General features: G+C 33.5%; 1 protein-coding gene across 2 annotated transcripts in view; it reads left to right on the forward strand.

Annotated features, from left to right (window-relative positions):
- Positions 1 to 23403, forward strand: part of Focad (focadhesin) — a 283866-nt gene that overhangs the window by 127863 nt on the left and 132600 nt on the right. For both annotated transcript variants that reach the window (XM_026397575.2, XM_077797050.1), the window contains exons 12-15: positions 7786 to 7890; positions 8544 to 8645; positions 9171 to 9301; positions 11585 to 11711. In XM_026397575.2, the coding sequence (XP_026253360.2) occupies positions 7786 to 7890; positions 8544 to 8645; positions 9171 to 9301; positions 11585 to 11711 (465 nt within the window). The remainder of the gene's footprint in view (positions 1 to 7785; positions 7891 to 8543; positions 8646 to 9170; positions 9302 to 11584; positions 11712 to 23403) is intronic.

A 23403-nucleotide genomic window follows, 5' to 3' on the forward strand; every position in this document is an offset into this window, starting at 1 on the left:
TTAAAATTATTGAAGAGTACATTTATGCTTCTGTTTGTACATACCATTCAAGCATATTCATCCTTCTATAAAAATTAATGTTTTCTCTTTTCATTTCTAACTTTACACATACTATTATCTTGCCACTCTTATAGATGGCAAACACAGCAAACACAGTTGTATATGTAGAATTTAGGTTCATTTTTCTCCCCCACAGAACAAAGTCTTAGGCAAAGATTGTCAGCATTTGTTGAGTCTATGTATGTAAATAAAATGTGAACCAAGAATGCACTTTTGTCAGATCCAGTTTTATAATACATGAGTCTGAAAAGATAAAGAAAACCAGATATTGCCTTGGATTTTTGCCTCTTTCTTACATTGGATCATCATGTTCTGAGTTATTTCTTTTTACTGGCAACTTTATTTTCTTTTCATACTAATTTATTGCTATATCCCTCATATAGTAATAAAGTATGAGCTATCTCTCATAGTTTTAAGAAAGAGGGATAGTTACAGACATTATATATTCTCTTATCTGATGCTATGATGGATAGGAACAAAGTCCTTTTTATTTCTTGTAATTTATAAGTAGAAAGTAGTACTCATGATTTTCATTATAGAACTGCCTAAAAGATTATGCTGTAATTTTGGGGAGGGCAGTGCAACAGCTTCATAAGTGTTGCCAGTATGTTTTTCCTGTAGTCCAGAGCAGAATTTCTTTGTTCTTTGTATGCTGGACTTCAGGGAGATGCTGGTTTGTGACTCTTCCTGCTTGCCCTCCCCCCCCCATGAACTGGCCAATTAATGGAAGACTTCTATGACAGCTCCTCATTCCTATAATAGTCTGGAATCTTTGTTCCTGCCTCTCTGCCAAGACAGAAAGGAGGGGTGAGCTAAAGCATGAGCTGCCATCCTTGCTTCACCATCAATAAACCTTGTGATCCCGCTGCACCTCACTTTTATCATATGTAGAATAAAGTTGTTAAGCTAAATGAACTCAATAAGGCCTCTTCTGACTCTTTTTTGTTAATTTTTCTTTTTCTTTTTTTTTTAGTTAGGTGGACACATGCCTTTATTTATTTATTTTTATGTTGTGCTGAGGATTGAACCCAGTGCTTCACCCGTGCTAGGCAAGCACTCTACCATTGAGCCATAACTCCAGCCCTACCTCTTCTAAAACAATCCCATGTTCCTTTGGCGGGGGGTGGTAAAAATATAATATAAAATCTACCTTAACAAATTTCTAAGTGTAACCCATACAGTGTTGTTAACTATATAAGCATTATTCAGTATCTCTCTAGAATGTTTTTAGTTTGTGTATTCCCAGAGAATAACACCCCTTCAGTTTCCCCGGCCCCTGTCCACTGACAACCATAGTTCTACTTTCTGCTCTCAGAGTTTGACTACTTTATGTATCACAAATAAGGAAACCATGCACTATTTGTCTGTCTGTGGTTGACTTGTTTCATGTGGTAGAATGTCCTCAAAGTTCATCCAAGTTGTATCATATGTCAAGTTTTCCTTCTTCTTAATGGCTAAATAGCACAGACCCCATTCTTTTTATCTACTTATCCATTGATGAATATTTATATTGTTTTTAACTCTTGTGAATAATGCTGCAAGGAATATAGGAGTGCAAATGTCTCCTTGAGATTCTGATTTAAATTCTTTTAGGTAAATATTCTTAAGTGGGATTGCTGGATTTTATGATAGTTTTATTTTATTTTTAAAGTTTTTTAATAACCACCATACTGTTCTTCATAGTGGCTATACCATTTTCCATTCCTACCTGCAGTGCCTGAAATTTCCAAATTTTCCACATCCTTATCAGAATTTCTTTTTTGTTTTTGAATTTAATGATGACTATTTTACCAGTAGTGAGGTAATATCTTAAAATGGTTTTGATTTGTATTTAGTTAGCAATTACTGACATTAAATGACTTTTTATGTCTGTGTTGGCCATTGTATGTTTACTTTGGAGAAATATCCTCTGCCTTCTTAAAATTGAGGTGTTATTATTATTATTTTGTTGAGTTGTGGGGTTTCTTACATATTTTGGGTATTAACCCCTTATGAGATAAATGGCTGGCAAATACTTCCAGTCTGTGGATTGCAATTTTCTCTGTTTATTGCTTGCTATGCTTCAGAGAAGATTTTTAGTTGATAGAATCTACTTTACTCTTTTTATCTTTTTTTGCTTATGCTTTTGGTGTCGGATCAATGAAATTATTGCTGAGACCAATGTTATAAAGCTTTTCTAGGGGCTTTATAATTTCAGATCTTATATTGAGCTAATTTCCTTCTATTTTTATTATGAAAAGCATTGAATTTTGTCAAATGCTCTTTCTGCATTTCTTAAGATAATTATGTGATATTTCCGTCCTTTGTTCTATTAATGTGATCTGTCACATTGATTGGTTTTCATGTTTTAAACATCCTTGCATCCCTGAAATGAATCCCACTTGATCATGGTGAATGACCTTTTTAAATGTGCTGCTGAATTCAGTTTGCTAGTAGTTATTTGAGGATATTTGCATGTGTGTTCATCAGGAATATTTTCGTGTAGTTTGCTTTCTTGTAATATATTTGTCCAATTTTGGTATTGGTAATTCTGGCCTCACAAAATTAGTTTGGAAGTATTTTCTTCCATTCATCTTTTTTGGGGGGTGGGGATTTGGGAATGATTGATGTTAATTTTGAAATGTTTGGTAGAATTCTTCAGTGAAACCATTGCATCTTTAGAATTTCTTTGTTGAGAGTTTTTTCTTGCAGTACCCAGTGCCTCACACATGCTAGATAGGCACTCTACCATTTAGCTACTTCTCTCACCATTGTAAATTTTTTGCTTTGAGACAGAGTCTCATCCAAAAAATAAAAAAGTTACTTAGTCTGGCCTCAAACTTGCAATCCTCTTGCCTCATCTTCCTGAATAGCTGAGATTGCAAGTGTGTTTTACCATGTTGGGATTTTTAAAAAATTTTTTTAAATTAAATTATGAATTCAATCTCCTTACCAGTTATGGATTTGTTCAGATTTTGTATTTCTAAATGTTTTAGTTTTAGTAAGTTTATATTACTTAGAATTTATTCATTTCTTCTAGATAACACAGTGTGTTGAAATAAAATCATTTATATTAATTTTTTATAATCCATTTTATTGTTCAGCATAGTTTTAATGTCTCCTCTTTTACATCAGCTTTTTTTTTTTTTTAAAGGAATGAGAATGTGTTAGTCAACATAAATCCGGACTGGACTGTTCAAAGAACTCAGATTGCACTGTTTCTACTTTCATCTACTTTTATATATTTGTATCTCTTTTTTCCCCCCTTAACCTAGCTAAGAATGGGTTAATTTTATGGATCTTTTTATAAAATACCTGTTTGTTTTCTTCCTTTAAGTAATGTTGTTGTTTTCTAGTTCCTTGTGGTATAAAGTTAGGTTATTTGAGATCTTTCTTTTTGATTAAGACATTTACTGCTCTAGATGTCTTAGTACTTTTTGTTCTTTCCATAAGTTTAGGTATGTTGTGCTTTCATTTGTTGGAACGTATTTCTAATTTTCCTATTGAGCTCTTCTTTGATCCATTGGTTGTTCAAGAATGTGTTGCCTAATTTCCTTATATTTGTGAAATTTTTAGTTTCCCTCTATTATTGATTTCTGTTTTTCATTCTATTGTAGTTGAAAAGGACATTTGGCATGATTTCAAACTCTTAAATTTGTTGATTTGTTTTGTGACCTATTGTAGGATCTCTCTTGCTGACTGTTCCATGTGTGATTGATAGAAACATACCTTCTGCTGTTATTGAGTAGGATGCTGTGTGTACATTTGTTAGGACCAATAGGTCTGTAGTGGTGTTCAAATCCTCTATTTCCTTACTGAAAATGGGTTATGGAAGTCTTCAACTATCATTATGTTGTTTCTATTTCCCCCTTCAACTATTATTGTGTTGCTGTCAAATGTTTGCTTTTTATATTTAAGTTCTATGATATTAGCTTCATATATATATAAACATATACTTGTGAATTAACCCTTTTGTCATTATATAATGTCCTTCTTTGTCTCTTGTGACAATTTTCACTTAATGTCTATTATTTTAAGTATGCTTACTGTGTTCTCTGTTACCATTTGTTTTGAATACCCTTTTAACTTTCATACTACGTTTTATCTAAAATGAGTCTTATAGATTGTTTATACTTGATTCTTGTTTTCTTCATTCATTCAGCTACTATGTGTCATTTCATTCAGAATTTAATTCATTTACTTTAAAAAATCAGTAGGGAAGGGTTTAAAAGTGCCATTTTGTTAACTGCTTTTTGTCTGGTATCTTGTTAGCTCTTTTTTTCTCTTGCTGTCTTCTTTTGTATTTCATTGTATGGGTTTTGTGTTTGATTCCATATTCATTTTCTTTTGTGTATCTCATAATTATTTCCTTTGTGGTTACCGTGAGACTTACATGAAACATATATAGCTGTAACACTATTCTAAGCTGATTGACAATTTACATATATAAACTTCAATTACACACATAAACTCTGTTCTTTTACTTTTTGCTTTCTGATGTCACAAATTACTTCTTTTGTATTGTATGTCCATTTCCTTAGTTTAAGATTTCTAGTTATTTATACTTTTGTCTTAACTCATATTCCAGAATTAAAAGCGACTTATGCACCATGTTACCACATTATAGGATTTTTGTATTTTTTACATATTTACCTTTGCCAGAAAATTTTATGCTGTCCTAATCTTTTGTATTCTATCTAATGTCCTTTTATTTCAACTTGAAGGACTTTTTTTTTTTTTTAAAAAAAAAAAACATTTCTTGTAAGGTGGATCTTGTGGTGGTGAAATCTCTGTGCTTTGATTTTTCTGGGAATATCTTTATTTCTCTATTTCTAAAGGATGGTTTTGCCAGATATAGTAGTATTGGTCCTCCCCCACCCCACCCCCATTGCTTTAATTATATCGCCCACTCCTTTCTGGATTGCAAGATATCTGCTGAGACATCTACTGAGATAGTCTTATGGGGACTCCTGTAATAATCCCATGATTCTAAATCAATTTGTTTATCAAAGACTTGAACTCTGAATGTGAAAAGAGAAAGCATGGAGATTTTGAATCCAGGTCTTAAGACAGTTAATTACAGGTCCTTACCAGCTTATTTTAAATTTAAGGAAAAGCCTGAGTATTATTTTCTTTATTTTTCTTTTCTTCCTGCCTCTGAAATAGTATAAGGCTCAAGAGCTGATATTGACATCTCAAGTAAATAAATATATTTACATGTTATTTATTATGAACATATCAACCCATACTTAACATTATGCAAAAAAGATATTTTCCACAGATATACAACTGTATCTGTTTTTTTTTTCTCCAAGTAAAATAACAAATGTTTTATTCTTTCCATATAACTGGACTTTTAATTTGGGCTACCATCTTTCAAAACTTTATTAAGTCTAAGACTATTTCCTACTCTGTTTCTTTATTTCTGAGGTGGCCAGAGGAAAAAACACATAACTTCTAGTAGGGCCAGGGCTCTTTAGACAAAACAAAACAAAACAAACCTGTACTCTTAGGCATAAATACAGTGTTTTATTTCTTTCTTGACAATATAATTAAAACATTTGTTTAAAAGCCACATGACAAAATACACTATTTTATAAGATGCCACTAAATGTGTTGATTACCTTTCCCAGAACTAAGAATCTGTCAGAGTGTCTTGGTAGAAATCTTCCCACAAGGGTATAATTCATTTGAGATGAGTGCAAGGCAATCTAAGATAACCTTTTGTTTTTAATTAAAATGGGAAATAAGAAGCCAATTCAAAAATTTGTTTCCCTTCATTTGCCCAAGGTGAGAGAGTGATAGAATTTCTGTTCTGTTAAAAACACCATAAATTCTGCCTGTGTGCGGAGAGGCTGCAGTCCTTGCATGTGTGGCTCCACGAGCTGCCATGGTCAAGCACAATCAGGATCACTAATGAATTAATGTTTAACTGTCACTTTTTTGTTGGTGGGGTTAAAAAGATATTTTTCCTTCTTGAAATTGAATTAAAGTAGATGTCTTCTAACCTTAGAAGGAACAAGCTTTCTAAGATTAGAACAGATAGTGGAAATTAACAAATACTGGACAACTAACCTTTGAAATGCAGTACGTGGAAGATCATTTTTTACTTTGGCACTCCCTTTGTGCTCACTCAAAGTAGAGATTCAGCAAATGATTTTGAATTGGATTTTTAAAAGTAACCTTTTAAAAATTAAGATATAATAATAAGTAATTAAGATATAATATTATATTCAGGCCAGTCATTCAAAGTATACTGTTCGATAGCTTTTAGTGTATTTGCAGAGTTGTACAAATCTCACTACAGTCAATTTGAGCACATTTTTATCACCTTCAAAAGAAACTTTATAGGCATTTTAAGTTATTCACTATTTCCTATTTCCTAACCCTTTTCCTGGCCCCACCCCTCCCCAAAAGTCCTGGGCAACTACTAGTCTAATTTCTCTCTCTGTAGATTTGCCTATTCTGGGCATATCTTTCATATAATTGAGATCCTATAACACATGTCTTATGATTGACTTTTCACATTTAGCCTAATGTTTTTAAGGTTCATTCGTGTTGTAGCATGTATCAGTACTTCATTTCTTTTTATGGCTGCACAATATTCCTTTGTTTAGTTATCCTACACTTTATTTTTCAGTTTGGCAGTTGTTGACCATTAATATAATTTCCACTTTTGGAACACTGTGATTAATGCTACTATTTACATAAATCTACAAGTTTATCTAGACATGTTTTAGTTTTAGCTCTTATATTTAGGTCTAAAATCCATTTTAAGTTAATTTTTTACATGTGATGTGAGAAAGGGGTCCAGTTTTATTCTTTCGCATGTAGCTATCCAGTTGGTGGAATTCAGCACTATTTTATAAAGAGATCTTTCTTTTCCCCTGACATTTTTTCTTGTCATATTTATTGAAAACAAACTGATTACAAATGTAAGCATTCATTTCTGGACCCTGTATTCTATTCCATTGAGTTGTATTTTTATTCTTGTGTTTGTATCGTACTGTTTTGATTATTGTAGCTTTGTAGTAAATTTGGGGCTTCTCAAACTTCCCAATTCCAGATTTGAATTTGAGTCCTCAAATTTTGTTCTTCCTACTCGAGACTGTTTTGTCTATTTAGTGTCTCTTGCTTTTACATATGAATTTTAAGACCAGTGTCTTAATTTTTGCAAGGAAGCCAGCTGGGATTTTGATAGGAGTTACATTCAATTTGTAAATGAATTTGGGAAATATTTTCATCTTAACAATTTTACATTGTGTGATCCATGAATAAATTGCTTTTCTCATTTTGTTACATGTAAAGATTGAAATAGGAACCTATTGAAATTTTAATCCATTAATTCTTAATCCCCTTATAATATACCTATTTTAATTATTTTGCATTGGAGGAACCCATTGAATATTTCATTATTACAGGACTTATTTTGTTGTTTTTAATACAGCTGAAATTTGACTTTTTGTTAGAACTACAGATTTCTTTGGGGTAGAATATATATTAATTTATGTATTGTTCTGATTTAATGTTATAGTTGTTTAAGAAAAATACTTTGGAAGCTAATTATAAAAAGTGGAATGCTATTGGTATTGCCATTAATAACAAATAGCTAACTGACATTTTTGTTTTCTGATTTATTCATTGTCATATTCCTTTCAAGAAAAAAAAGAGGTAAACATTGCTTTATAAATTGATTGCTTGCTTTTAGAATAAGTTGTAGTTAATATATATTTACATTCATCTTAGGTACCAAATCTGATTCCAGTCTTGATGTTCAAATTGGGAAGACCACTGGAACCTATATTATATAATGATATATTGTATACTTTACCTATGCTTGGTGTTCACAAGGTTAGTGTATTAATCAATTTACTTGGGAGAAAAAAAGAAAAGAAGACCTAAATAGTACATTGAATTCAATTTGGTATTATGAAATTGTAAGCCCCAATAACTATTTCCCTTATTGGGCCATGTTTAAGAATTAATCATTTAAAAAAATTGTAAATTTGTTGTAATTAGTTATACATTATAGTAGAATGTATTTTGACATATATATGGAATATAACTTTCCATTCTTCTGGTTGTACATTGGTCATGTAATCATATATGTACATAGGATAATAGTGTCTGATTCATTCTGCTATCTTTCCTATTCTCATTCCCTATCCCTTCCTTTCATTCTTCTTTGTTTAATCCAAAGTACTTCTATTCTCCCCTACCTACACCCAAGAATTAATTCTTCTAAGTCACTTCATATCCAAATTTTCACATTGACTTTCTCTGAGATCCTCTGAGGTCCTGTTTTTTCTAAGATTCTGTTCCCCCAGGATTGCTAGCTAGCCCTTCCCAAAGTTATTTCCCATCCTCTAAGAAGATGAGTAATATTTCACCAAGCTTCCATTTCAGTCTTCACTTAATAGCAAGGAATTTAAAATGCTTTTGTTAACCTTAAGGCTGTCTACATTTACATTTATGAATCCAGCGTTTCTTTAATATTTTCCTAGGTGTGTGTAGGACAGATTCTTCGAGTAATCCAACTGCTTGGAACTACCCCACAACTAAGAGGTATCACTTTGCGCCTGTTGACATCTTTGTGGGAAAAACAGGTAAGCTCAGAAGTACACTTGTATGAGTATTAACATGTTCCTTTCAGTGAATAAAAATGTCATTATGTGGAACAGTGCTTTGATGTAGTGGTGTGAGTGGCATCAATGATTGCACTGAGTAATTTTGATTTATTGTGATGTATTTGATCTATAATATAGTCAGTTGTGATTGGCTCTCAGAGAATATAAAATAATATAAAATAATCTTTTTTTCCTTATTTCTGAAATTTATCTTTCCATTTGTGTGAGAAAGTAATGGAAATATGGTTGTAAGTGATTAGAGCCTTTGTAATTAGGATGAGACATAGCCACTTTCTTCTTTTTTTATGAAATGATACAGTACATGGGTCTGTACGAAAATCTTCAGTAATCACAACAGCATTCTTCTCTGCTGATTAGAAGAAATGCATTATAATTTCCAATGCAAATGTAAGATTTGGAGGTAAACATTATTGCATAAAAGGAGATAATGATTATTCAACTCATGTTGGGAAATTACCTTTTTTTGTGAAATTGCCTTATTAGGACCGTGTGTATCCTGAGCTACAACGCTTCATGGCCATGTCTGATGTGCCTTCTCTCTCTGTGGGCAAGGAACTGCAGTGGGAGAAACTGATTGCAAAAGCAGCATCAATCAGAGATATATGCAAGCAAAGGTAAAATGTGCTTAATTCTTGGATATATTTTGATATATATATATATACATGTATATATACATGTATACATATATAAATATTTACTTTAAAAAAATATTATATGAAAGAATAAAGAATTTTTCAATGCATGTTTTTTGATTGTAATATTTAGTAGTCTTGGACATTAACTTTGAGAAGCAAGTATGTCTTTCCCTTTCAGGTCTAGTCTTGTATCAAACTTATGGGATATTTATATACTTTTCTGGATAACAATTTAATATTACAGTAAAACATATGATGTCATGCTTTCTATTTTTCTGTATATAAGTTCCTGAAAACTAAGCTGTGGATTACAGTCCTAAGCTGTTCTTTTTTTATATTCTGCCTATGTTATACCTGATCCTACAAGTGTTTTTATAGGGAAGAGGACTGGTGTTGTGTGCAGTGGTAGAGTGCTTGCCTAGCACATGTGAGGCCCTGGGGTGCGATTCTCAATACTGCATATAAATAAAGTAAAGGTAGTTTGACAACTAAAAAAAATATTTTTTTAAAAAAACATTTTTTAAAAAAAGCATTTTTATAGTGAAGATCTTATGTGTGACTCACTGTATGGAATTATTAGGACTTTATAACAAGGATGTAAATAATGTTGAATTTCCATCCAAAATTTAACCCATAGGTGAAGACAGACAGCTGACTGTTCTAGATTAGAGATTACTAAAGAGGTTAGAGGAGGTAAGACTGAAATGCAAGAGCAAAGCTCTAACTTTCCTTTTTTTTTTTTTTTCTTGCATGGGGTAAGGTAAAAATATTTGTAGAGGAAATAGAGTGTATTTGAATTCACCTTTAGTCTTGCAGTTTTTTGTGTTAATTACGCCTCTGCCTAGTAGCATTCTGGAAGCCTCTTGCTTACTGTCAGTGACCGAGGTGTGAATGGCGTTTCCTGAAATTGGGTGGACATTTGGCTCAGATTTTGATCACATGGATAATTCCTGTTTCAAGTAAAATCCTGGTCAGAATTACTGCAATCTAAGCCCTAGCAATTCTGCTTCTTTTCTAGGCTTCTGCCTTTTTGCAACACACACACACACACACACACACACACACAAAATCACCTCAGTCCAAATTATATAAAAAAAATATATATATTACAAATATGCAGCCCAACACCTGGAAGTCTGCATTGTATTGAGGTGTTGGCATGGAAAAAATTTCAGATTTAAGAGGTTAATAGCAGACATTCTGATTTTACATACTTAAGGCTGAGATTCAGGAGAGATTGGCTATCAGAACAGTTCAGAGACAATAGATAACTTATTCAGTGTTCCTTTCAGATACTACCTTAAGATATGTTGGAATTTTTCAGCTTTAGAAAACCATTTCCATTTGTGGGGCAGTGAACGAATGGAATCCTGTCAGGCCATTTCCTCAATTGACAGTTTGTTAATTAGGAAAAAAATATATCATTGAAGGATAAGCAGGAATTCTGAGAATAGACCTGTGTAACTCTGCAGTTAAAGATGTTCTGGGCACAGCACAGTAAACGTGGAACAGATAGGAGGAAGGGGAGAAGGATGAGTCAGGTGGTCTGGAAGTGCCTGGTGGGAGACAGGCACTCAGTCACTTGTAATCTGTATCAGTGTTTTTATCATCACCAGCACTGTGGTGTTATCACGTTAGTATTTCTACTACCATAAATCATCTCCTGATCAAATCTCTGTTTTCATAGTGCCTGGTCTCAGAGCAGATACCGGCTGAAATAGTTCTGTCTTTACTAATAATCTCAATAAGATAAGTCAGTATTTTTTTTATCATTATTATAGACTTGAGTTTTTCTCAGTTCAGACCATATAGGATTTCTGATTTAGGAGAATAAAACTTGTTAAAAGGTGTTTTTTGAATAAATTTTTATGTAAAAAAAAATGAGCATTGTCAGTAGAAATCAACATGGTATAAATATTTGAAGAAAAACACGATGTTATTATTTGAGGGTTAACATATAGTAGGCACCTGGGGAAAGAAAAGCTATGATGCTTTTTGCTCAAAAGGTCTGGGAATGGAGATAGGTGTGGTGGTAGATGCCTGTAATCCCAGCCACTTGGGGAGGTGGAGGCAAGAAGACCACAGTTCAAGGCTAGCCTGGTCACCTTGGCAAGAACCTGTCTCAAAACTAAAGAAAAGAAAAAGGCCAGGGTGTAGCTCGATGTACAAGGCTCTGGGTTTAATCATAGTATTATAAAAAACAAAAACAAAAACTGGGAATAGTAAGCTCTAATTTTGTTTTTAAATTGTCATTTCTTGCAGGCCCTATCAACATGGTGCAGACATGTTGGCAGCTATTTCTCAGGTGCTGAATGAGTGCACCAAGCCTGATCAAGCTACTCCAGCAGCCTTGGTGTTACAAGGTCTTCATGCACTCTGCCAAGCTGAAGTAGGTGCTTTTGAGTTGTTTTGGGTAACTCTGAAGAACATAATTTAAAAGCCATGTTAGCTACCAGGATGTAAGATTAGATTCAGATAATAAAAGCCTGAATATTAATTCTCAGAGATTTTTGTTTGGAAGAATAAAGCAGGACCTTTAAAATTATAGAGAAGACTCTTAAACCATCTGGTCATGTAGACATTCTCTAGCCACCAAAGAAAACTTTTGGTTTTCTACTTGTTCTTATTTATTTTTATTAAAATAGAAAAGATACTTATGTTTATAGAATTCTTGAATATATTACTTAATTTTGTGACTAGAGCATCTTACATTCAGGTGAGGTGAGGAAATTGGCATAGTCTATAGCCATCAAAAATTATTATTGATTTGAATATTGAGGAAGGAATCTTTGTTTCCCAGTGATTAGATTGTCGGGGGGGGGGTGTGTGGTAAACATTAGAACTGAACTCATAAGCCATTTTCTGAGCCTTAGACTATTCCTGGAATTACAACATAGCAGAGAATATTTACTGTCTTGAAGAAATATGATAATTGCATCAAAGACCATTCATTGCCTTAGCCAAAGCTTTTGAAATGGTAAATGTACATATTGTTGCTTTTAATGAATGAGGATACGTGGAATTCTTGTAAGGTTATGGCTAATTATGGGTTAAAATGAAAGAATCATAATAATATAAGCAATAACTATATTGAGTGTTTATATGCTCATGTCCTTGTGCTAAACACTTTTCTGTTATATCCCCAACAATTCTGCAACATAGGAATTAATACCATTTACAATTGAGGAAAATAGATTTGAGGAAGAAGTTAGATATTTGTTCAGGATCTTGGTAAGAGAATAAACTTTTGTGTGGACACTTATTTCATCAGATGGTGAACATCATTCCTATTGAGACTGGTGTGTGGTAGTGACAGTGCTTTCAGATTATGTGCCCAGTAGTTAGAAAAGTTGTTAGAGCTTTATGGTAGAAGATGGTTATAGGAGGGGATTACTACATATATCCAAGGACTTTTGTCTTTTATTGCTTCAATCACTTTAGGGATTTGGGAATATCATTTAATAATTATATTACTATTCAAGATTTATTTATGCTAATAAAGCTAAACCTTATTTTTCAATAGGTTTTGAGCAGAAACAGAATTCTATGCTTCTCTTTCCAAAAATTGACCACTTTTATTATTTTGAAGTATTTCCTTTTCTTATTTTTTCCAAATAGGCATCAACTCATTTCTGAAATTAACTTTTTCCCCCTAATAAATAGTAATTCAGTATTACTGTTTCTACAATTCCATTGTTTCCTGCTGTTACTGTAAGGTTTATGTCAATGCTTACTAACTCATAAAAGATGCCCTGAGTTTGGCACTAACTTTTCTTGTTCAGTTTTTGTAAGGCATCATCGTTAATGGTGGTTAGTACTCCCGAAATGAAAAATATTTCCTGGTGTGGTAGGAAAGCATCATTGTTTTAGACACTTGTGGAATTTTATCTGATAACCAGTTGTTAGCTGTGTGTCCTTTGACTAATTTGCTTATCTTTTCTGAGATTTTGTTTCCTCAAATGAGGATGAAATCACATTATACAGAAAAGATCTAGCATAGTATCTACTTAATATCTACCCATATACATGTTCTTTATTTGGATAAAATTAATGCCCTCAAGGAGGATCTAAATAACTTTTTAATTTTTTCCTTGAAATAAATGTATGATGTGATAAATTTAACTTTTTCTTCCAAATGGCATCCTACCTTCATTCATTTTGTACTTCATGGAGAGTTTTGGGATTGTTGAATACTTTGTCCCTACTCCAGTCTCCCAATCTAAACCATTACCCCAAAAGTTAGTTTTTGAGTCCATTATTATACAGTGCTACCTTATTCTCACATTCTTTTCTACTCTAGAAGAATTGAAGCATCATATTTAGATATTTAATAAAGTCTATATCTTATTCTGATGCCTCAACAGTCCTTCGTACATTTAATTAAAGGTTTCCTTTCCCATTATGCCCTCCACTAATACTACAAAATCCAAATCCCATATCTTTTTTATCAAAATTCCCTTTTAAGAAACTTGACTAATATATTACAAATTAAATAAGAATTCCATATGTTGTCTATCTAACCATAGCTGCTAGTTTCCTTAAGTTCTTTTTTTTAAAAAATATTTTTTACTTGCCAATGGACCTTTATTTTATTTATTTCTATGAGGTGCTGAGAATCGAACCCAGTACCTCGCACATGCTTAGATAAGCGCTCTACCAAAAGAGCCACAACCTCAGCCTCCTTAAGTCCTTTTTAAAACAAGATGGGCATTAATAAGTAATAAAGCAATTCCAGCAGTATTGCTTTATTACTTATTAATAAAGTAATAAGTAATAAAGTAATAAGTAATAAATAATTTTTAAAGTAAAAAATTGCTTCATTTTACTTTAAAAATTGCTTCCTTACCCTTTATTTTTCATCTGTTTCTTTTCTAGAATGTAAACTATATTATTGATGCTTATTAGACATGAATAAGTCATATATACTGTGCTTTCTTTATACAAATGACAAATGTCCTGAGTTGTGGTATTTGTAGAAACTGCGTTTCTATTAGTTTTGGTAATAAAAATGTTCTTTTTAAATGTCTGGTCATGAATAGCTTTATGTTCATCTAAATAAGTAGAAAAAATTGCTTTCCCTTTCCATCTTAACTTTCTGACTTTATACAGAATAAAACATCTTGATGGTAGTACTGTATCTCTTGGTTTTATTTAAGGCTTCCCAGGCTCTGTGTGTGTGCTTCCATTATTTGTGAAGCTGCACCTTGATAGTCTGTGCTGCATGTTAAAATTTAAAATCTACAGAATTCAGCAGTTCTGGGTGGACTGTGCTCATTACTTTTGGGCTAATCTTTTGCTTTCTGGCTAGCTTGCTGTCCTGGGGAGTCAGTGTGCATTCTCAGAGCTCTGCCTCCTAATTGATGTCATGTGTGAAGCCTTGCCACAGCCACCAGTTTCAAGAATGAAAATATTCAGCATAGTTAAAAATTCATTTCCCAGCAGCATTTGGTAGTGATTTGTCTATCCATTACTTTTCAGATCTTTGACTATCAAATATCATTAAGACCAGAGAAAGATAGCCTGAAACAACAAAATAAAGCAAATCAGCAAGAATAAGAATAATCAGGATAAGCCCAGGTTTGAGAATATCTCGGTTAGAAAGCCGTTAAGAATCAAATTTTGCAGGGATTTTCTGAACTTTACCTTTGTGTAAGAAGCAGAACTTTTTCCCTTTAAGGTTGACAATGAACATCTGTTTTGAAGTCATAATATGAAGTTTATTTATCATTGAGAGAGCCTGATTAAGCTTATAGTTACTGCTGCTAACTCATTTGCATGGAGACGAATGAGAGGGATTGGAAAGGATGGAGTCTACTCAAATACCAGTTCTGTCAGCGCAAAGATTTAGTTTCCAGTAGAGTTTCTCTAGTGCTTCTTTGCTAAACAAAAAATAGAAGCCTCTAGGATTCTTGGCTGACCATGAAGACAAGGATGTAATTTGGCAGTTTGGAATTAGAAAAGAAATTTATTCTTTTTTTTTTTTTTTTACATTATTGACATGTTGAATTGGACTTTGTACATTTCTTTTTTAGGGAACTACTTTTTAAAAAAACATAGCTATTATTTCCTGGGTATCTAGTATGAACTTGGCCATCCTGTGGGATTGTAAGATTTCATTTAATAGAGAGGAAACAGAGGCTCTGATGATTTAGGTAACTTTCCCAAGGTTATGTGCCTCAGCTCACAAAAGTGGACCTAAGACTCTGAGTCTCGGGCTGGGGATATAGCTCAGTTGGTAGAGTGCTTGCCCCGCATGTACAAGATCCTGGGTTCAATCCCCAGCACCATGAAAAAGACTAAGTCTCATGCTCTTTTGTTACTCCCAAGTTTCCTTCCTTTGAAAAATGTGAGCATTGAAAGAAAGTAATTTTATTTATCTTGAATCCAAGGGTTTGTCATTTTCAAAGGAAAATAATATTCTTGCATTCTTTTCCATCTGGCATCTAATTTTCTTACTTTCTGACTTTATACAGAATAATTGTTTTAAGAAACAATATTCTTACTTTTTTAGAAACAAGTTTTATTGAGATATAATCCACATTTATGCAAAATATCCATTTACTGTGTATCATTCAATGTTTTGAATGTATTTACAGAGTTATGCAGCTATCTCCACAACAAATATTAGAACATCCTTCTTACCCACCCCCCCAAAAAACCCACACCATACCCTGTAGTTCTCACCCTATTCTCTACATTCCACATTCCCCCTAGCCTTAGGCATTTTACCTTCTCTCTTAACAAGTTCACCTATGCTGGACATTTCATATAAATGGAAACAGAATATATGGTATGTTGTCTTCTGTGACCAGCTTCTTTCACATATTATGTATTCAAAATTTATCTAGGTTGTAGCAGGTGTCCATGCTTCATTTCTATTTTATATTTAAGTGATAATCTATATGGCTATGCCACATTTCATTTATTGATTCATCAATTGAGGAACATTTGGATTTGTTCCCATTTTTTGGCCATTATGAATAATGCTATTGTGAACATTTGTACAAGTTTTTGTGTAGACATATGTTTTCATTTTTGGAGGTCTAGCACTGTGAGTGGAATTGTAAGGTCATGCAGTAACTCTGTTTTAACCATTGAAGGAACTGCCAGACATTTCCAAAGTGACTGCCGTTTTACATTGGCACCAGCAATGTTGTATGATGGTTCTAATTTCTTCACATCCTCGTTAATACTGTGGTCATCTCTTATTTTTTTTTTAATTTATTGGTTCTTTTTAGTTACATATGACTGCAGAGTCCATTATGATATAGTGTACAAGCATGGAATATATCTTATTCTAATTAGCACTCTCTTTTTGTAGATGTACATGATAGTGGGATTCATTGTGGTGTATTCATTTATGTACAAAGGAAAATTATGTCAAATTCATTCCCTATCTTTCCTTTTCCTATCCCCCTTTCCTTCCTTTCAACCCCCTTTGTCTAATAGAATAGAACTTCTATTCTTTCACTCCCACATTTATTGTGTGTTAGCTTTCACATATTGGAAAACATTCAACCTTTGGTGTTTGGGGATTTTACTTATCATGATAGTCTCGGATCCATCCGTTTACTTGAAAATGTTATAAAGTCACTCTTCTTAATGGCTGAGTAATACTGTATTGTATATATGTATATATGTGTGTGTGTGTGTGTGTGTGTATATATATATATATATATATATATATATATATATATATACACCACATTTTCTTTATCCATTCATTTGTTGCAGGGCACCTAGCTTGGCTCTGTAGCTTAACTTTGTTTTGAAAATAATGCCCATCCTAGCAAGTAGGAAATGGTATTTCATGTGATTTATATTTGTGTTTCCCTGATGATGAATGATATTGAACATCTTTTCTTATTTTTATTAGCCACTTGTTTTATCATTTGGGACAAAAGTCTCTTCAGATCCTTTCAATATTCTTTTATTCATTGCTTTTAGTTCCTGCTTAGTGAAGCTGCATTTCATTCTTACAGGAATGATTAGTGAAACAATTTTGTCCAGACACTCAAGTAAGGGATACTGAAAAAGCATGAGCTTGATTTGGGGGCCTTTTAAATTCAGAGAGTTTATCCAACAATATGAAAGATAGATGAAACACACATATTATGTTGTTTTTGCTACTCTGTTCACATGCCACATTTTTCTTTCTTTCTTTCTTTCTTTCTTTCTTTCTTTCTTTCTTTCTTTCTTTCTTTCTTTCTTTCTTTCTTTCTTTCGGGATTCTAGGGATTGTTGTAGCATATATTAGTACTTTGTTCCTTTTTATGGCTGAGTAGAGTTCGTTGTATAGGCGCATCAAATTTTATTTATCCATTCATTAGTTGATGGACATTTGTTGCTTTTTCTTTCTTTTTTTGGCTATTGGAAATAACAGTGCTCTGAACATTTGTGTACAAGCTTTTGTGTGGATATATTTTTTTCTTGGGTATATATCCAAGAGTGTAATTGCTGGATCCTGTGATAACACTTTTAAGTGTTTGAGGAATTGCCAGAGTACTTTCTAAAGCAGCTATGTAGTTTTTCATTTCTACTAACATATCTTTTTATTTGTTTTCCCCAAATAGCACAGATATCCTTAGGCAGACATTACCATGGAAGAATAATTATCTGTTACCTACATTTTTTTTTTACTTAAAACAAAAATGTAGATGTAGTGGATAGTCATATAAGAAAGGAATGCAATTATCTATATTCTGTCATATAGGAGAGTTGCCAGGAAAGAGGAGTTTTCTTGGCCAGTTGTTTGCTTCTTACTTTCTGTGGTAGATTGCCAGCCCTTTTCTTAATAGGTACCCTCTTGGACCAGCAAACTATAATAATCCTTTAAAGTATTTCATGTTTGTCATAATAAGGAAGTTTGTCCTTAGATAAATGCCACTAACTTATGCAAATCTGAGTTTGAAAAATTATGGGGGTTGGGGTTGTGGCTCATTGGTAGAGTGCTCACCTAGCATGCATGAGGCACTGGGTTTGATTGTTAGCACCACATAAAAATAAAATAAAGAGATTGTGTCCATCTTAAACTAGAAATAAATATTAAAAAATGTGGCCTATTTTTTATTATTATAGAATTAATGTTTTTAAAAATTCAATATTAATTTAAAAATCTATAGAGAGGATATCTGCACTTTCTTGATAAGACTCACCTGCTTTTCCACACTGTAGTCATCACTTGATGCAAAGAACCATTAGCATTTCCTTTAGATCTGTGTGTACTCTAATTTTTTGCATTTTCCTTGGCTTCTATATTTACATAATTTACTTGACTCAGGTAGTTCTTGTCAGGGTGTCCCTTATTTCCGTATTATATGTAACTTCATATGTGATCTCAGTTTGATGTTGTAACAAATCTCTCTTCATCTTCTTGAACTGCTCTTGATAAAACATGTTATATGGGCTGGGGATATGGCTCAGTGGTCAAGCATGTATGAGGCTCTGGGTTCAATCCCTAGCACCACAGGAAAAAAATAAAAAAGATATTACATGATAGTCAGTAAACATGTGAAAAGTGTTGACGTCATCCTTGGTTATTTAGAAATGGATGCTTCTATACCACAATTGGAAAAGAGAAGAAGTAATTGGATATCTCATACTCTTGGCAACTTCTGCGGAAAAGTACTTGGCAATTTTTTATGGAAAGATGAATATAAATCTACTGTTTTAGTTAGATTTGTATCACTGTGACCAAATACCTGACAAGAGCAACTTAGAAGTGGGAAGGTTTATTGAGGGCTCACGATTTCCGAGGTTTCAGCCAGAGATGACTTTGCCATTGCTCTGGGCCTAAGGTGAGGCAGCACATCATGGTGAAAGGGCATGGCAGAGAAAAGTTGCTTCCCTCATGGCAGCAAGGAAGGAGGGAGAGAGTGTGGGCAGGAGGGAGAGACACAAAAGAGCCTCAGGAACAATAACCCTCAGCCAGTTCATTCAAACTAAAATGGACTGATTAGCTTGGAGCTCTCATAATCTGATCATTTTTACCTCTGAATATTCCTGCATTAATAGGCACTTTGGGGGGGGTCATATCCAAACCATAATATTTACCTTATGATCCAGCAATTCTACTTCTAGATATTTACCCCAAACAAAAGGATTTATATAGGACTATCATGTAATATCTTTTTTGTTTATTTTTTTCCCCTGTGGTGCTAGGGATTGAACTCAGGGCCTCAATTTAGGTTTATTAATGACAGCATATTTGAAAATAATGCCACTGTCTACCTGCTAGTAAATGAATAAGTAAATTATGTATTTGTGTCATGGAATACCATCCTGCAAGTAAAAGGAACAGATCACTGCTACTTGCACTAACATGAAAGGAGTCAGGCATAAAAAAGAGTCTATACTGTATGGTGCATTTTTAAAAAATGAAATTCAAGAATAGGTTAACTAATGTATGGGAATGAAAATCAGTGATGGTTGACCTGGAGTGAGGGTAGTGGGTAGACTAGAAAGGAACGTGAGGAAACTTTATGGGTATTGGTTATGTTTGCATCATTTAGTTTAGTATTTTGTTAGCCATGTGTGGCTAGTGATCACTTGAATTATGACTAATTCAAATTGTGATGTGCTTTAAGTGTAAAATATAGTACAGAAAAATGAAAAATACAGTCATGTGTTGCATAACATTTTAGTCAACAGTTGACTATATCACACCAGTTCCATAAAATTATATTGCCTAGTGATGTCATTGCTGTCTTAGTTTAGGTATGCTCTGTGATGTTTGCACAATGACAACATTAACCACATATCTCTCAGATTGATTCCTTCTTGATAAGCAACACATGGCTGCATCTCATTGTTAAAATATTAAAAACTGAGTACATATCAAAGTGATGATATTTTGGATATATTGGTTGTAAATATAGTGAAGATATTGATCAAGATAGTTTTATCTCTTTTTTTCCCCCTCCTCATACTAGGGATTGAACCAGGGGCACTCAACCACTAAACCACATTCCCAGCCCTTTTAATATTTTTATTTTGAGACAGGATCTTACTAAGTTGCTAAAGCTGTCTTTGAACTTGTGATCCTCCTGCCTCAGCCCCCCCAAGCCACAAACTATTGGGATTACAGGCGTGCGCCAGTATGCCCAGCTCACTCTCCTTTTTTTGATGTGGTTACTGGAAATTTTAAAAGTTCACCTTTTTCTTGTATTTTCTGAATCTCTGTCTTGGCCAAATTGTGCTTACATGTATGTGTCATTAGTCAGAATTCACCAAACTGTACAGGTAGGATCTGTCCTTTTGGCAGTATGTAATGTATTCTACTTTCATAAAACAAACAAAAAGCTAATTTTTTAAAGTGCATGTTACTATGTTCATCATTTGGTATAAGTTATGTCCTATATCAAACATCACAATAATTTTGTGGATGATGTTTACTAATGAGTTTAGAAAGTCTCACATATCCAACTAACATGGAAATATGTGAAACATAAAGATTTGAATGCTTTCATTTGATTATAATTTGTGCTTTTCCTACTCGATCATGTTGCTTCACCAATTGTGATAAAAGTATGAGTGTACTTTGGGAACAGTTTAAGTTCTGCTTCTTCAGTCATTGAGAAATCAGTGACTCTAAGTGGCAGTGAATGAGTCATAATATCCCTGAAAGATAATTCTGTAACTGCCTAGGAATCAAGTAACATTGCTACTAATGTTTCAAGGGGGAAAATAACTCCCTGTCTAAAAAAATTGCCCAGGATTGGAGAAAAAACAGCTTATAGTGTGTGCAGAAATGAAAATCAATGCATTGTGCTTAAAAAAGAGGGCTCATTCACTTTTAACTTTTTCTCTCTTAAATTCTTACGATGGGGATGTGAGGCAGTGCCAGCCCTATATTTCCTTAATCAGCTGTGAGTCTGTTGTAGCAAAAATTAATAGGCGTTGCAGAATCATGAAGAGAAGCTCTTTCATCTTGCCCAGCTCCATGAGGGTGTTATATTTTCAAAGCAGAGTATTGTATAATTGAGCAAAAGATAAGAAGGGGAGGGGCCTTTCCTGGGGATTCTTGACCGCTCAAAGAGTTCATTTCAGGCCATTTGTCACAGCAGTGATTTCCCCGGAAATACCCTGTGCCAAGGTTATGTTTTGGCTATTCTATCCCCTTTTATTTATTTACTTTCTGAAATCATGGTGGAAGATAGTTGTCTGTGCCCTCTCTCATCATTCTAACCCTTTGTCTAGGGTCTCCTTTCGAGCACCAGGGGGTGGGAGCAATTTTCAATGGGACTCAGCAGGTTTGGAAGGTTTTAGGCAGTTAGTGTGATATAAAAATGGCCAATAGAAATCCTACATTTTGTTTAAGCATTTTTTAGCGTGATAAATATAATTTAGTATGGAAATGTGATCCATTGTTTGATGGCAGGTTTTCTCAGCTATGTACAGTAAGGCTTCTGTCGCCTACTGAGTCTTGAGTATTTATTACACTCAGGAACCTTTTTGTTGTTGTTATGTTTTGTTTGTGGAGACTTTTAAAGGTAGATTGCCTGTCTAACCTTGCAGCGTTTTTGATTAAGTTTAATTTGCTATGCATTAGAGAATAAATTTGCTGGTCTTTTTGAACTGAGCTCTGTTATTTGTAGTTGGGGCCTATTTTTGATGCCTTCACTTCTTCCTGGGCATGAAAACTCTTTTTGTACATTTGTTGAATCTATTTCCATGCTGAGCTTTTTATATACCACACAATGACTCTTTGCAGTTGAACGTTGTAGTTTGGCCTTATTTTTAACTTTAAAAAGACAGCAGGAACTTGTCTTTTATTAAACATTTGTAGATATTATAACATTTACTTTATCTCCCTGCAAGTGTATTTTTAAATATGGTTTTTCCTTTTCAAAATAAAATTTTGCCTGTATTTACATTTATATAATGGATACTGTTCACCACATACTAGCCATGTGTAAAATATGTGGATAAATAAAAATGGTTTTTTTAAAATAGAAAATAATTTAGATTTTTACTACTCTTTAATTGGTTAAAAAAATTTTAAGGAAAGTATTTGTAGTAGGAAAATTTAAAATTGTGGTTCTGAAGTTCTATCACTTCTGATTTTGCTTCTATCCTTCAATCCCTTGTTCTTTGCCATCTGCCATTCGCCATTCCCTGACTTGCTATGATCTTTTAAATCACTTTACTATTAAAAGTCTGTGAACTCAGCTTTTGAAGCTATAACATTTAGGATCTCCCCCTGCCCCCTGTATGTTATTGTAAAACCAGTTTAAACTTGATTTTGTGTTTAAAGAATTTTTGTATGAAAAGTTTTCTCAGTTGAATCAGGACCACAGTCTCTGAGGATTATTGGTGATGTGAGTAGTCTGTGACCGAACATGAACGCTGTTCAGGGTGTCCAGCCGTGAGTTTCCGGCTCTCAGTCACAAACGGAGGGCATTCTTTAAAAGATCAAACGAATTGGACACTGGGAGGGTTTTAATGATGCCAGTTAACATCAGAGGAGTTTGGCTCAGTGGTTGCAAATTGTGCTCATCTGAATAAATGCCACTGAGCTGGAAATAATGACATGACTAAAATGATGCTAATTGTGTACCATTCTGCCATTCCAGTGAATAAAATATATTTGTTTAAGCTTATACAAGGAGTAGATTTTTCTTTGGGGGGGGCGGTAAATGAGGACACGGGGTAGAGACAGACAATCGCTGAAGGAGGACAGTAGAATAAATGACATTAATGTTTTGAAAGGCTTTTGGATTTTGCGATCTGACTAAAAGTCTTGTTTTGATACCGTCAAAGAAATTTATAGTTCTATTTAAGAAAGCATTTTATTCAGCATATGCCCTCAAGTGACCTAGAATCATAGTTTAATCAAAAATGGCATTCTTAGTTAGGGACGCTGCTTAAACTCATCTGTGCTATATAAATATTTCCAAAGAATGGAAGTATCTTACCTTCTTCCTGCCTAGGATAAAGGAAAACTAAGAGGCTCATTTCTATGAAAACTAGTGATTCCTGATTGCAGTTAGCCTTGATTAGATGATGAAAATCACATTTATTGCATTTAGTGAAAGGCCATTAACTTGCTTAAGAAATATTTGGAATTAAAAGAGTGAGAC

Source organism: Urocitellus parryii, chromosome 4 (genome assembly GCF_045843805.1).
Source record: "Urocitellus parryii isolate mUroPar1 chromosome 4, mUroPar1.hap1, whole genome shotgun sequence".
NCBI classification, from domain to species: domain Eukaryota; kingdom Metazoa; phylum Chordata; class Mammalia; order Rodentia; family Sciuridae; genus Urocitellus; species Urocitellus parryii.